This window comes from Oncorhynchus clarkii, chromosome 23 (genome assembly GCF_045791955.1).
Source record: "Oncorhynchus clarkii lewisi isolate Uvic-CL-2024 chromosome 23, UVic_Ocla_1.0, whole genome shotgun sequence".
NCBI lineage: Eukaryota > Metazoa > Chordata > Actinopteri > Salmoniformes > Salmonidae > Oncorhynchus > Oncorhynchus clarkii.
The window spans coordinates 59,790,491-59,807,836 of NC_092169.1; the positions used below are offsets into that span (position 1 = coordinate 59,790,491).

The 17,346-nt window shown below is 47.6% G+C and overlaps 1 protein-coding gene across 1 annotated transcript in view; it reads left to right on the forward strand.

Annotated features, from left to right (window-relative positions):
• Positions 1-17,346, forward strand: part of LOC139381772 (carboxypeptidase X (M14 family), member 2) — a 102,655-nt gene that overhangs the window by 56,175 nt on the left and 29,134 nt on the right. Inside the window, exons 5-7 of the mRNA XM_071125524.1 lie at positions 7,483-7,567; positions 9,951-10,101; positions 13,759-13,847. Coding sequence (XP_070981625.1) covers positions 7,483-7,567; positions 9,951-10,101; positions 13,759-13,847 — 325 coding nt within the window. The remainder of the gene's footprint in view (positions 1-7,482; positions 7,568-9,950; positions 10,102-13,758; positions 13,848-17,346) is intronic.

The window sequence follows — 17,346 nt, forward strand, 5'->3', positions numbered from 1 at the left end:
ATGACTGACCCTGACCATGACCCCAGTCTTTTGATAATGTCTGACCCTGATGGTAACACCAGTCTGTTGTTAATGTCTGATCCTAACCCCAGTCTGTTGATAATGTCTGATCCCGACCGTGACCCCAGTCTGTTGATAATGTCTGACCGTGATTCTGACCCTAGTCTGTTTATAATATCTGATCCTGACTCCAGTTTGTTGATAATGTCTGACCCTGACTGTGACCCCAGTCTGTTGATAATGTCTGACTCTGATCGTGACCCCAGTCTGTTGATAATGTCAGACCCTGATTGTGACCCCAGTCTGTTTATAATGTCTGATCCTGACCCCAGTCTGTTGATAATGTCTGACCCTGATTGTGACCCCAGTCTGTTGATAATGTCTGACGCTGACCATGACCCCAGTCTGTTGATAATGTCTGACCCTGGTCGTGACCCCAGTCTGTTGATAATGTCTGACCCTGGTCGTGACCCCAGACTGTTGATAATGTCTGGCCGTGACCCCAGTCTGTTGACAATGTCTGACCCTGGTCGTGACCCTAGTCTGTTGATAATGACTGACCCTGACCGTGACCCCAGTCTTTTGATAATGTCTGACCCTGATGGTGAGACCAGTCTGTTGTTAATGTCTGATCCTAACCCCAGTCTGTTGATAATGTCTGATCCCGACCGTGACCCCAGTCTGTTGATAATGTCTGACCGTGATTCTGACCCCAGTCTGTTTATACTATCTGATCCTGACCCCAGTCTGTTGATAATGTCTGACTCTGATCGTGACCCCAGTCTGTTGATAATGTCAGACCCTGATTGTGACCCCAGTCTGTTTATAATGTCTGATCCTGACCCCAGTCTGTTGATAATGTCTGACCCTGATTGTGACCCCAGTCTGTTGATAATGTCTGATCCCAACCGTGACCCCAGTCTGTTGATAATGTCTAATCCTGACCCCAGTCTGTTGATAATGTCTGATCCCAACCGTGACCCCAGTCCGTTTATAATGGCTGATCCTGACCCCAGTCTGTTGATAATGTCTGACCCTGACCATGACCCCAGTCTGTTGATAATGTCTGGCCCTGACTGTGACCCCAGTCTGTTGATAATGTCTGACCCTGGTCGTGACACCAGACTGTTGATAATGTCTGGCCGTGACCCCAGTCTGTTGATAATGTCTGACCCTGGTCGTGACCCTAGTCTGTTGATAATGTCTGACCCTGACCGTGACCCCAGTCTTTTGATAATGTCTGACCCTGATGGTGACACCAGTCTGTTGTTAATGTCTGATCCTAACCCCAGTCTGTTGATAATGTCTGATCCCGACCGTGACCCCAGTCTGTTGATAATGTCTGGCCGTGACCCCAGTCTGTTGATAATGTCTGACCCTGACCGTGACCCCAGTCTGTTGATAATGTCTGACCCTGACCATGACCCCAGTCTGTTGATAATGTCTGACCCTAGTTGTGTCCCCAGTCTGTTGATAATGTCTGACCTTGACCGTGACCCCAGTCTGTTGATAATGTCTGACCTTGACCGTGACCCCAGTCTGTTGATAATATCTGACCCTGACCGTGACCCCAGTCTGTTGATAATGTCTGACCCTGACCGTGACCCCAGTCTGTTGATAATATCTGACCCTGACCGTGACCCCAGTCTGTTGATAATGTCTGACCCTGGTTGTGACCCCAGTCTGTTGATAATATCTGACCCTGACCCCGGTCTGTTGATAATGTCTGACCCTGACCATGACCCCAGTCTGTTGATAATGTCTGACCCTAGTCGTGTCCCCAGTCTGTTCATAAAGTCTGACCCTGACCATGACCCCAGTCTGTTGATAATGTCTGACCCTGACCCCGGTGTGTTGATAATATCTGACCCTGACCGTGACCCCAGTCTGTTGATAATATCTGACCCTGACCGTGACCCCAGTCTGTTGATAATGTCAGACCGTGACCCCAGTCTGTTGATAATGTCTGACCATGACCCCAGTCTGTTGATAATGTCTGACCCTGACCGTGACCCCAGTCTGTTGATAATGTCTGACCATGACCCCAGTCTGTTGATAATATCTGACCGTGACCCCAGTCTGTTGGTAATGTCTGACCGTGACCCCAGTCTGTAGCTGACCCCAGTCTGTTGATAATGTCTGACCCTGACCCCGGTCTGTTGATAATATCTGACCCTGACCGTGACCCCAGTCTGTTGATAATATCTGACCCTGACCGTGACCCCAGTCTGTTGATAATGTCGGACCCTGACCGTGACCCCAGTCTGTTGATAATGTCTGACCCTGACCCCAGTCTGTTGATCATGTCTGACCCTGATCGTGACCCCAGTCTGTTGATAATGTCTGACCATGACCCCAGTCTGTTGATAATGTCTGACCCTGACCGTGACCCCAGTCTGTTGATAATGTCTGACCATGACCCCAGTCAGTTGATAATATCTGACCGTGACCCCAGTCTGTTGGTAATGTCTGACCGTGACCCCAGTCTGTCGCTGACCCCAGTCTGTTGATAATGTCTGACCCTGATCGTGACCCCAGTCTCTGAGGGTGTCTCAGAGGGAGTTGGGATATGCAGCAAACATATTTCCATTTCACACGTGACAGAAAATATACTAAGCAACCCCCCCCCCAAAAATGTATGTGCCAATCAGATTGTCTTTGAGTCATATTTTAATCCTCCTCTGAGAAACCTTTTCTCTGGAAGCTTTTTTTGGAGTCTGAGACTGAGGTGTCGTAAATGACAGGTCTCATCATGTCTTCCTGGCATCCCATAAGTCTCAGCTTCACCAGCCTATGAAGGGAATCTGTCCTCCAGTCCCAACCTACCTACTTACTTACAAGCCCATAGTTTAAAAAATACAAATAAGAATAAGAATGAAAAGAAACAAGTAATTAAAGAGCAGCAGTAAAAGCCCTGCTTCCCTCAGCAGCAGCCCAGCCCTTAATCAGCTGTGGTGGATTAACACACACACACACACCCGCACGTGCACGTACACACACACACACACACACACACACACACACACACACACAGGGAGTAAAAATGTATTCCCATTCAAAATCCTATTTTCCCGAACCCTAAACCTTGGACATAATCACAAACCTAAACCTAATGCCTAACCCTAAACCCCTAAATTAACCCTTAACCTAACCTTAACACTTAACCTAAGATAGAATTTTAACATATTTAAGAAATGAAAAAAGTTCTGACTTAAAAAATAAGTAAAAAATAAAAAATATATATATATATTTTATATTAATTAAATAAAAATAACATACAATGTCCTGACAAGACACCACAATGTCCTGACAAGACACCACATTGTCCTGACAAGACACCACATTGTCCTGACAAGAGACCACAATGTCCTGACAAGACACCACATTGTCCTGACAAGACACCACAATGTCCTGACAAGACACCTCAATGTCCTGACAAGACACCACAATGTCCTGACAAGACACCACAATGTCCTGACAAGACACCACAATGTCCTGACAAGACACCACAATGTCCTGACAAGACACCTCAATGTCCTGACAAGACACCACAATGTCCTGACAAGACACCACAATGTCCTGACAAGACACCTCAATGTCCTGACAAGACACCTCAATGTCCTGACAAGACACCACAATGTCCTGACAAGACACCACAATGTCCTGACAAGACACCTCAATGTCCTGACAAGACACCTCAATGTCCTGACAAGACACCACAATGTCCTGACAAGACACCACAATGTCCTGACAAGACACCTCAATGTCCTGACAAGACACCTCAATGTCCTGACAAGACACCACAATGTCCTGACAAGACACCTCAATGTCCTGACAAGACACCTCAATGTCCTGACAAGACACCTCAATGTCCTGACAAGACACCACAATGTCCTGACAAGACACCACAATGTCCTGACAAGACACCTCAATGTCCTGACAAGACACCACAACGTCCTGACAAGACACCACAATGTCCTGACAAGACACCACAACGTCCTGACAAGACATCGCAATGTCCTGACAAGACACCACAACGTCCTGACAAGACACCACAACGTCCTGACAAGACACCACAACGTCCTGACAAGACACCAGTGAGCCAATGACCTCATTGGTTAATGAAGGAGAACATTGTTCTCAGGCAGCATCAGGCCTACAGGGGTCCCTGTATAAAGCTGGTGAACAATATCATCACGTTTAGCCACTTTAGCACAATGCTAACCGTAATATAATATACTCAAACAGCAAGTACTCTTCCACTGAAATAGACCAACGAGGAAAGCACATCGAAGTAAACCTACTTAACAGAGTGTCGTCAACTGACAGTTTTTAAGCAAATTAAATTCCCTTGTTTTGGTTTGGTGAAGAAGAACCATTTAACTCTCTTTCTGCTGATGATCACATCGTCCGTTAGAATCTCCCTACTCTCCCCAGCAGCCCGTGGTCGTATTTGACCCCATCTGCCCTTTGTACTGGTTAGCTGGAAAAAGGAGGCTCTTATTAATTAATGGCTCTCTCAGAAAACTGCTTGTTATTTTCAGATTTGGAGGCGGGGGGGGGGGGGGGGGGGGTGAGCTGAGAAAGCGCCCCTTTGTCATTTCCTTCCCAAGTCGTCTCCAGCTGCTGATCTGGAGTTATAGAGCACATAAGAAAGACACAGGGGGCTTTAGGAAAAGACAGATGATATTTCTGTAGTGACCTCGCTCTATTGTAACTGGTATCTGTCTATGATAATGGTGCCAGATTTAGAAAAGGTCTGATTGTAAGAGTGTTTTAATTAGCAGGACTGGGGGATTCCTACAGCTACTCATCACCCCATACGTTCACCCCGGGCTCAGGGTCGATATCTTTATCCAGGAGACGGCTACCGTACCGCTTGTGTGTGTGTGTGTGTGTGTGTGTGTGTGTGTGTGTGTGTGGAGGAGAGAGAACAGAGAGATATGTTGCTTAGATGTATTCTGCACGACATTCGCCCTGAAGAGCGTGTCATCAGTCCGGTGAAACCTGTGCCGGCTCCACGCACCAGGCCTACCGGTGCGCCTCCACAGCCCGGTACGTCCTGTGCCTGCTCCCCACACTCGCCCTGAGGAGCGTGTCATCAGTCCAGTGCAACTGCGCAGGTGCCCAGTCCCGCTCCATGGCCAGAGCCTTCCTCTGCGCCGGTGCCCAGTTTAGGCACGGTGTCCAACCCATCCCAATGGCAGAGCTCTGCGCCGGTGCCCAGTTTAGGCATGGTGTCCAACCCAGCTCCATGGCCAGAGCCTTCCTCTGCACCGGTGCCCAGTCCCGCTTCATGGCTGGAGTCCTCCTCTGCGCTGGTGCCCAGTCCAGGCACTGCGTCTAGTCCTGCTCCATGGCCAGAGTCCTCCTCTGCGCAGGTGCCCAGTCCTGCTCCATGGCCAGAGTCCTCCTCTACGCTGGTACCCAGTCCTGCTCCATGGCCAGAGTCCTCCTCTGCGCTGGTGCCCAGTCCCGCTCCATGGCCAGAGCCTTCCTCTGCGCCGGTGCCCAGTCCAGACACTGCGTCTAGTCCTGCTCCATGGCCAGAGTCCTCCTCTGTGCTAGTGCCCAGTCCTGCTCCATGGCCAGAGTCCTCCTCTGTGCCGGTGCCCAGTCCAGACACTGCGTCTAGTCCTGCTCCATGGCTGGATCCGTGGTCTGGGCGGGTTGCTAAGACCCACACCGGAGCCGCCACCGACGCTAGTCACCCCCCCCCCCCCCCCCCCCCAAACCCTCCCCATCTGGTTTCAGGTTTTGCGGCCGGAGTCCGCACCTTTGGGGGGGAGGGGTACTGCCACGCCCTGACCATAGAGAGCCCTTCGGGGTTCTCTATGGTGTTTTAGGTCAGGGCGTGACTCGGGGGTGTTCTAGTCGTTATATTTTTATGTTGGTGTGTGTGTATGGTTCCCAACTAGAGGCAGCTGATTATCGTTGTCTCTAATTGGGGATCATACTTAAGTTGTCCTTTGTTCCCACCTGCATCGTGGGATATCGTTTGTGTTTTGAGCACTACAGCTTTCACGTTCCTGTTATGTTTATTTATTTTTTTGTAGTTTCACTCTATAAGTATGTGGAACTCAACTCGACGCTGCGTTTTGGTCCGTTCCTATCGACGATCGTGACACATTTAAATTTTACATTTGAGTAAGTTAGCAAATGCTCTTATCCAGAGTAAGATAGCTAGGTTAGACAACCACATATCAGTCAAATATACAGGATACAAATGTTCCATTCCAGCTAAACAATGGACAGACAGATGGAGGATCTTAATTTGATCACTCCGTTTGTTGCTGAGAATGCAAACATGTAGTGTATTTGAGTTTTTAAAAGGCTTCTAAAGTTTGAAATGTCAGACTTTGCCGTAATGAAAAACGTATCAACCCCTATAAATGTCTTAGTCGCCTTGGTCCAGTTCTTACGACAAACGTGACGATAAAAATGTCCGTTAATTATAATCCACATAATAATTCACATTTCCTGTTGCAGGATTATTTTCCTGCTATAGCAAACTGGCTCAAATTAAGATACAACATCTGTATAGCGTTTGCAAAAAACAAACAAATCATACACATTTAAAACCCATGAATTAAATATCAGAGAACAGTAATATTTTACAATATTAAAGGCACTCACAAGCAATCGTTTCTGATGGAAGTGTGTGTGTGTGTGTGTGTGTGTGTGTGTGTGTGTGTGTGTGTGTGTGTGTGTGCGTGCGTGCGTGTGTGCGTGCGTGCGTGCGTGCGTGCGTGCGTGCGTGCGTGCGTGCGTGCGTGCGTGCGTGCGTGCGTGTCTCTTGTCATTGGTCCCAGAAGGAGACAGTTACTGTAAGTAGAACAAGCTGGGATGGTTCTGGTTCAGAACGGTATACATGTTCATATGGACAAGATCTCTGAAGATGTTTACATATATTTTGGCGTAGTACATTTGAAATCTACTGGTATGGATCGTATTATATTTTTTGTTACCTAGTGGATTAGCTACAGGTATAGGATCATAATTTGACCTATATTTTCGCAAAAAAAAACAATGCAGTAACAGCATTTGACCGTTTAGTCCATAATGTTGCTTGATCGGTGGTTAAGCTATTAGCTGGACAAAAGTAGGCTACATGAAAAGTGCAATATTAACCGTGTGTTATTTTGGGGTTTTCAGAGAATTGATGTAAATCACAAATCTCATCTGCGTTTCCTGCGTTGCTGGAAAATTCTCAGCAACAAAAGATTGATCAAAGTATGATCCTACATCTGTACTGTAAAGTTGTCACCTGTAGTTAAGTTCACTTTAAGAAATGTATGGTGTCCGTATTAGGAAAAGACACCAACTCCTAGTGACTCTGACACAGCTTCCATGGACGTTTGCTTCCTAATATGGACACTGTGTACGTCAGTCCAGCGTGGAACAGCTCGGCTTTGAACACTTTCAACTAATTCCTTCTTCTTCTTACACTTTCTTGACTTTCTCTCTCCTCCCACGTTTTAGGAGCGACTGGGTGACATCATACAAGGTCCTTGTGAGCAACGACAGTCACACCTGGGTCACTCTGAAGAATGGATCACAAGACCTGGTGAGTAGCTAGCTGAGATCATGATCAATAGATATGATTGGAGTGGAGATCAATAGCTATGATTGGATCAATAGATTGGGGTGGAGATCAATAGCTATGATTGGGGTGCAGATCAATATATATGATTGGGGTGGTGATCAATAGATATGATTGGGGTGGTGATCAATAGATATGATTGGGGTGCAGATTGATATATATGATTGGGGTGGTGATCAATAGATATGATTGGGGTGGTGATCAATAGATATGATTGGGGTGCAGATCGATATATATGATTGGGGTGGTGATCAATAGATATGATTGGGGTGGTGATCAACAGATATGATTGGGGTGGAGATCAATAGCTATGATTAGGGTGGTGATCAATAGATATGATTGGGGTGGTGATCAATAGATATGATTGGGATGGAGATCAATAGATATGATTGGGATGGAGATCAATAGATATGATTGGGGTGGTGATCAATAGATATAATTGGGATGGAGATCAATAGATATGATTGGGATGGAGATCAATAGATATGATTGGGGTTGAGATCAATAGATATGATTGGGATGGAGATCAATAGATATGATTGGGATGGAGATCAATAGATATGATTGGGGTGGAGATCAGTAGATATGATTGGGATGGAGATCAATAGATATGATTGGGATGGAGATCAATAGATATGATTGGGATGGTGATTAATAGATGTGATTGGGATGGAGATCAATAGATATGATTGGGATGGAGATCAATAGATGTGATTGGGATGGAGATCAATAGATATGATTTGGATGGAGATCAATAGATATGATTGGGATAGTGATCAATAGATATGATTGGGATGGAGATCAATAGATATGATTGGGATGGAGATCAATAGATATGATTGGGGTGGTGATCAATAGATATGATTGGGGTGGAGATCAATAGATATGATTGGGATGGAGATCAATAGATATGATTGGGATGGAGATCAATAGATATGATTGGGGTGGAGATCAATAGATATGATTGGGATAGTGATCAATAGATATGATTGGGACGGAGATCAATAGATATGATTGGGAAGGAGATCAATAGATATGATTGGGGTGGTGATCAATAGATATGATTGGGGTGGAGATCAATAGATATGACTGGGGTGGAGATCAATAGATATGATTGGGGTGGAGATCAATAGATATGATTGGGGTGGTGATCAATAGATATGATTGGGGTGGAGATCAATAGATATGACTGGGGTGGAGATCAATAGATATGATTGGGGTGGAGATCAATAGATATGATTGGGGTGGAGATCAATAGATATGACTGGGGTGGAGATCAATATATATGATTGGGGTGGAGATCAATAGATATGATTGGGATGGAGATCAATGGATATGATTGGGGTGGAGATCAATGGATATGATTGGGATGGAGATCAATAGATATGATTGGGATGGAGATCAATAGATATGATTGGGATGGAGATCAATAGATATGATTGGGATGGAGATCAATAGATATGATTGGGGTGGTGATCAATAGATATGATTGGGGTGGAGATCAATAGATATGATTGGGGTGAAGATCAATAGATAAGATTGGGGTGGAGATCAATAGATATGATTGGGATGGAGATCAATAGATATGATTGGGGTGGAGATCAATAGATATGATTGGGATGGAGATCAATAGATATGATTGGGGTGGAGATCAATAGATATGATTGGGGTGGAGATCAATAGATATGATTGGGATGGAGATCAATAGATATGATTGGGGTGGAGATCAATAGATATGATTGGGATGGAGATCAATAGATATGATTGGGGTGGAGATCAATAGATATGATTGGGATGGAGATCAATAGATATGATTGGGATGGAGATCAATGGATATGATTGGGGTGGAGATCAATACATATGATTGGGGTGGAGATCAATAGATATGATTGGGATGGAGATCAATAGATCTGATTGGGATGGAGATCAATAGATATGATTGGGATGGAGATCAATAGATATGATTGGGATGGAGATCATTGAGCCATAGTAGTTACAGCAGTTCACACTTTGTCGGAACATTCTGGAAGAGTTTGTTTCTTGGATCATATTGATCAGATTCCAATGTCATTAGCGTCATCTAAGTAAGAATTACCATGATCCATAGATGGTACTGTATTACCATGGTCCATAGATGTATTACCATGGTCAATAGATTACTGTATTACCATGGTCCATAGATGTATTACCATGGTCCATAGATGTATTACCATGGTCCATAGATGTATTACCATGGTCCATAGATGTACTGTATTACCATGGTCCATAGATGTACTGTACCATATGCCAACTCCCGATCCCTAGTCTCTTATTCACTGTGTTGCTCAACATCTGCTTGTCTCAGTAGATCTTCATTGGTAACAAGGAGAAAGAGATCCCTGTTTTGAACATGTTTCCTGTGGCTGCCGTGGCTCGGTACATCAGGGTCAACCCTCGTTCCTGGTTCAACCGTGGCAGCATCTGTATGAGAGTGGAGATCCTGGGATGTCCCATGCCAGGTACCTGCTATGTGTGTACTGTGTGATTCTACTAGGCAACTGCTGTGTGTAACTGTCTGATTCTACCCAATAACTGCTTTGTGTGAACTGTGTGATTCTACTAGGTAACTGCTGTGTGTACTGTGTGATTCTACTAGGTAACTGCTATGTGTACTGTGTGATTCTACTAGGTAACTGCTATGTGTACTGTGTGATTCTACTAGGTAACTGCTGTGTGTACTGTGTGATTCTACTAGGTAACTGCTGTGTGTACTGTGTGATTCTACTAGGTAACTGCTGTGTGTACTGTGTGATTCTACTAGGTAACTGCTGTGTGTACTGTGTGATTCTACTAGGTAACTGCTGTGTGTACTGTGTGATTCTACTAGGTAACTGCTGTGTGTACTGTGTGATTCTACTAGGTAACTGCTGTGTGTACTGTGTGATTATACTAGGTAACTGCTGTGTGTACTGTGTGATTCTACTAGGTAACTGCTGTGTACTGTGTGATTCTACTAGGTAACTGCTGTGTGTACTGTGTGATTCTACTAGGTAACTGCTGTGTGTACTGTGTGATTCTACTAGGTAACTGCTGTGTGTACTGTGTGATTATACTAGGTAACTGCTGTGTGTACTGTGTGATTCTACTAGGTAACTGCTGTGTGTACTGTGTGATTCTACTAGGTAACTGCTGTGTGTACTGTGTGATTCTACTAGGTAACTGCTGTGTGTACTGTGTGATTCTACTAGGTAACTGCTGTGTTTACTGTGTGATTCTACTAGGTAACTGCTGTGTGTACTGTGTGATTCTACTAGGTAACTGCTGTGTGTACTGTGTGATTCTATCTGATAACTGCTATGTGTGTAACTGCAGGGGATGGTGTACCTAATAAACTGACCAGTGGCCTCAGTGTATTAAGGTGAATGGCAGTAGTAGACAAGGGGGTGGTGTACCTAATAAACTGAGACAGGGGGGTGGTGTATGGGTAGCATGTAGGCCTACAAGACGCTGTATTACCACAAGTCGATAAGACCGTGAACAATACAGGGGAAAGATAAACAATAAGACCGGATATGTTACCATGTGTAACGGATGTGAAACGGGCTAGCTTAGTTAGCGGTGGTGCTGGTGTAACGGATGTGAAACGGCTAGCTTAGTTAGCGGTGGTGCTGGTGTAACGGATGTGAAAGGGGCTAGCTTAGTTAGCGGTGGTGCTGGTGTAACGGATGTGAAACGGGCTAGCTTAGTTAGCGGTGGTGCTAGTGTAACGGATGTGAAATGGGCTAGCTTAGTTAGCGGTGGTGCTGGTGTAACGGATGTGAAACGGGCTAGCTTAGTTAACGGTGGTGCTGGTGTAACGGATGTGAAACGGGCTAGCTTAGTTAGCAGTGGTGCTGGTGTAACGGATGTGAAACGGGCTAGCTTAGTTAGCGGTGGTGCTGGTGTAACGGATGTGAAACGGGCTAGCTTAGTTAGAGGTGGTGCTAGTGTAACGGATGTGAAACGGCTAGCTTAGTTAGCGGTGGTGCTAGTGTAACGGATGTGAAACGGGCTAGCTTAGTTAGCGGTGGTGCTAGTGTAACGGATGTGAAACGGCTAGCTTAGTTAGCGGTGGTGCTAGTGTAACGGATGTGAAACGGGCTAGCTTAGTTAGCGGATGTGCTAGTGTAACGGATGTGAAACGGCTAGCTTAGTTAGCGGTGGTGCTAGTTTAACGGATGTGAAACGGGCTAGCTTAGTTAGCGGTGGTGCTGGTGTAACGGATGTGAAACGGGCTAGCTTAGTTAGCGGTGGTGCTGGTGTAACGGATGTGAAACGGGCTAGCTTAGTTAGAGGTGGTGCTAGTGTAACGGATGTGAAACGGGCTAGCTTAGTTAGCGGATGTGCTAGTGTAACGGATGTGAAACGGCTAGCTTAGTTAGCGGTGGTGCTAGTTTAATGGATGTGAAACGGGCTAGCTTAGTTAGCGGTGGTGCTGGTGTAACGGATGTGAAACGGGCTAGCTTAGTTAGAGGTGGTGCTAGTGTAACGGATGTGAAACGGCTAGCTTAGTTAGCGGTGGTGCTAGTGTAACGGATGTGAAACGGGCTAGCTTAGTTAGCGGTGGTGCTAGTGTAACGGATGTGAAACGGCTAGCTTAGTTAGCGGTGGTGCTAGTGTAACGGATGTGAAACGGGCTAGCTTAGTTAGCGGATGTGCTAGTGTAACGGATGTGAAACGGCTAGCTTAGTTAGCGGTGGTGCTAGTTTAACGGATGTGAAACGGGCTAGCTTAGTTAGCGGTGGTGCTGGTGTAACGGATGTGAAACGGGCTAGCTTAGTTAGCGGTGGTGCTTGTGTAACGGATGTGAAACGGGCTAGCTTAGTTAGCGGTGGTGCTAGAGTAACGGATGTGAAACGGCTAGCTTAATTAGCGGTGGTGCTGGTGTAACGGATGTGAAATGGGCTAGCTTAGTTAGCGGTGGTGCTGGTGTAACGGATGTGAAACGGCTAGCTTAGTTAGCGGTGGTGCTGGTGTAACGGATGTGAAACGGGCTAGCTTAGTTAGCGGTGGTGCTGGTGTAACGGACGTGAAACGGGCTAGCTTAGTTAGCGGTGGTGCTTGTGAAACGGGCTAGCTTAGTTAGCGGTGGTGCTAGTGTAACGGATGTGAAACGGGCTAGCTTAGTTAGCGGTGGTGGCGCGCTAAATAGCGTTTCAATCGTTGACGTCACACGCTCTGAGACCTTGAAGTACTGGTTCCCCGTTTGCTCTGCAAAGGGCCGCGGCTTTTGTGGAGCGATGGGTAACGATGCTTCGTGGGTGACTGTTGTCGATGTGTGCAGAGGGTCCCTGGTTCGAGCCCGGGTATGGGGCGAGGGGACGGACTAAAGTTATACTGTTACACACATGGATAGAATAATGTGGAGCCCTATTACGCAGAAACACTTTAAGTGGTTATAACCTATTAAGCTTAATAGGAAACGATTATGTAAACCCACACAATGGCCGCACCCTTTAAGTGGTTATAACCTATTAATTAAGCTTAATAGGAAACGATTATATAAACCCACACAATGGCCACACCCTTTAAGTGGTTATAACCTATTAAGCTTAATAGGAAACGATTATATAAACCCACACAATGGCCGCACCCTTTAAGTGGTTATAACCTATTAATTAAGCTTAATAGTTTACAAAACTAGTTTACATACACTCAGGTTGGAGTCATTAAAACTAATTTACATACACTCAGGTTGGAGTCATTAAAACTTGTTTACATACACTTAGGTTGGAGTCATTAAAACTAGTTTACACACACTTAGGTTGGAGTCATTAAAACTAGTTTACATACACTCAGGTTGGAGTCATTAAAACTAGTTTACATACACTTAGGTTGGAGTCATTAAAACTAGTTTACATACACTTAGGTTGGGGTCATTAAAACTAGTTTACATTCACTTAGGTTGGAGTCATTAAAACTAGTTTTTCAACCACTCCACAAATGTCTTGTTAACAAACTATAGTTTTGGCAAGTCGGTTAGGACATCTACTTTGTGCATGACACAAGTCATTTTTCCACAATGGTTTACAGATTATTTCACTTATAATTCCTATCTAGCTCTTCAGTTGACACATATACTGTTGTCGATATAGTGATTTGTTCAATGACTTGATATGGGATGTGTTTGTTGTCAGACTCACAGAACTATTACCACAGACGGAATGAGATCACAACAACAGACAACCTGGACTTCAAACATCACAGCTACAAAGAGATGAGGCATGTAAGTAGAGTAATGCTGGGCAGACACTGCACTACACCACAGAGTAATGCTGGGCAGACACTACACCACAGAGTAATGCTGGCAGAAACTACGCTACACCACAGAGTAATGCTGGGCAGACACTACACTACACCACAGAGTAATGCTGGGCAGACACTGCACTACACCACAGAGTAATGCTGGGCAGACACTGCACTACACCACAGAGTAATGCTGGGCAGATACTACACTACACCACAGAGTAATGCTGGGCAGACACTACACTACACCACAGAGTAATGCTGGGCAGACACTGCACTACACCACAGAGTAATGCTGGACAGACACTACACTACACCACAGAGTAATGCTGGGCAACACTACACTACACCACAGAGTAATGCTGGGCAGACACTACACTACACCACAGAGTAATGCTGGGCAGACACTGCACTACACCACAGAGTAATGCTGGGCAGACACTACACCACAGAGTAATGCTGGCAGACACTACGCTATACCACAGAGTATTACTGGGCAGACACTACACTACACCACAGAGTAATGCTGGGCAGATACTACACTACACCACAGAGTAATGCTGGGCAGATACTATACTACACCACAGAGTAATACTGAGCAGACACTGTACTACACCACAGAGTAATGCTGGGCAGACACTGTACTACACCACAGAGTAATGCTGGGCAGATACTGCATTACACCACCGAGTAATGCTGGGCAGACACTGTACTACACCACCGAGTCATGCTGGGCAGACACTACACCACAGAGTAATGCTGGGCAGACACTGTACTACACCACAGAGTAATGCTGGGCAGACACTGCACTACATCACAGAGTAATGCTGGGCAGACACTGCACTACACCACAGAGTAATGCTGGGCAGACACTGCACTACATCACTAACTAATGCTGGGCAGACACTGCACTACACCACAGAGTAATGCTGGGCAGACACTACACCACAGAGTAATGCTGGGCAGACACTACACCACAGAGTAATGCTGGGCAGACACTGTACTACATCACAGAGTAATGCTGGGCAGACACTGTACTACACCACATAGTAATGCTGGGCAGACACTACACCACAGAGTAATGCTGGGCAGACACTGCACTACATCACAGAGTGATGCTAAGCAGACACTACACCACAGAGTAATGCTGGGCAGACACTGTACTACACCACAGAGTAATGCTGGGCAGACACGACGCTACACCACAGAGTAATGCTGAGCAGACACTACACTACAGCACAGAGTAATGCTGGGCAGATACTGCACTACACCACAGAGTAATGCTGGGCAGACACTACACTACACCACAGAGTAATGCTGGGCAGACACTACACTACACCACAGAGTAATGCTGAGCAGACACTACACTACAGCACAGAGTAATGCTGAGCAGACACTACACTACAGCACAGAGTAATGCTGGGCAGATACTGCACTACACCACAGAGTAATGCTGGGCAGACACTACACTACACCACAGAGTAATGCTGGGCAGATACTACACTACACCACAGAGTAATGCTCGGCAGACACTGCACTACACCACAGAGTAATGCTGGGCAGATACTACACCACAGAGTAATGCTGGGCAGATACTACACTACACCACAGAGTAATGCTGGGCAGACACTGCACTACACCACAGAGTAATGCTGGGCAGATACTACACCACAGAGTAATGCTGGGCAGATACTACACTACACCACAGAGTAATGCTGAGCAGAAACTACACTACACCACAGAGTAATGCTGGGCAGACACTACACCACACCACAGAGTAATGCTGGGCAGATACTACACCACAGAGTAATGCTGGGCAGACACTACACCACACCACAGAGTAATGCTGGGCAACACTACACCACAGAGTAATGCTGGGCAGATACTATACTACACCACAGAGTAATGCTGGGCAGACACTACACCACACCACAGAGTAATGCTGGGCAGATTGTAAGGGCGTTCGTCTGTAGGAGGAAGAGAAGCGGACCAAAGCGCAGCGTGGTGGTTATTCATGTTTTAATAAATCGCTACACATGAACAAACTAACAAAAACAAGAAATGTGAAAACGCAAAACAGTCCTATCCTGTGACACCAAACACAGTGACAGGAACAATCACCCACAAACACACAGTGAAACCCAGGCTACCTAAGTATGATTCTCAATCAGAGACAACTAATGACACCTGCCTCTGATTGAGAACCATACTAGGCCGAAAACATAGAAATGCCCCAAAACATAGAAAAATAAACATAGACTGCCCACCCAACTCACGCCCTGACCATACTATATAAATACAAAACAACAGAAATAGAGGTCAGAACGTGACAGTACCCTCCCCCAAAGGTGCGGACTCCGGCCGCAAAACCTTGACCTATAGGGGAGGGTCTGGGTGGGCGTCTGTCCGCGGTGGCGGCTCTGGCGCGGGACGCGGACCCCACTTCACCATTGTCTTAGTCCGCCTTATTGTCCGCCTCCCTGGCTTACTCACCATGGCCACCCCTCTCAATGACCCCACTGGACAGAGGGGCAGCTCGGGACAGAGGTGAAGCAGCTGCTCGGGACAGAGGGACAACTGCTCGGGACAGAGGGGCAGCTGCTCGGGACAGAGGGGCGATAGCAGCTCGGGACAGAGGGGCGATAGCAGCTCGGGACAGAGGGGCGATAGCAGCTCGGGACAGAGGGGCGATAGCAGCTCGGGACAGACCCCACTTCTGACTGACGGCACTGGCGGCCCCTGGCTTACTGGCGGCCCCTGGCTGACTGGCGGCACTGGCGGCCCCTGGCTTACTGGCGGCCCCTGGCTTACTGGCGGCACTGGCGGCCCCTGGCTGACTGGCGGCACTGGCGGCCCCTGGCTGACTGGCGGCACTGGCGGCCCCTGGCTGACTGGCGGCACTGGCGGCCCCTGGCTGACTGGCGGCACTGGCGGCCCCTGGCTGACTGGCGGCACTGGCGGCCCCTGGCTGACTGGCGGCACTGGCGGCCCCTGGCTGACTGGCGGCACTGGCGGCCCCTGGCTGACGGGCGGCACTGGCGGCGCTGGGCAGACGGGCGGCGCTGGCGGCGCTGGGCAGACGGGCGGCGCTGGCGGCGCTGGGCAGACGGGCGGCGCTGGCGGCGCTGGGCAGACGGGCGGCGCTGGCGGCGCTGGGCAGACGGGCGGCGTTGGCGGCGCTGGGCAGACGGGCGGCGTTGGCGGCGCTGGGCAGACGGGAGGCTCAGCTGGCGCTGGGCAGACGGGAAGCTCAGCTGGCGCTGGGCAGACGGGAAGCTCAGCTGGCGCTGGGCAGACGGGAAGCTCCGCTGGCGCTGGGCAGACGGGAAGCTCAGCTGGCGCTGGGCAGACGGGAAGCTCAGCTGGCGCTGGGCAGACGGGAAGCTCCGGCAACGCTGGAGAAAAGGAAGGCCCTGGTAGCGCCGGACAGGCGGGAGGCTCCGGCAGCGGCGCCGGACAGGCGGGAGGCTCCGGCAGCG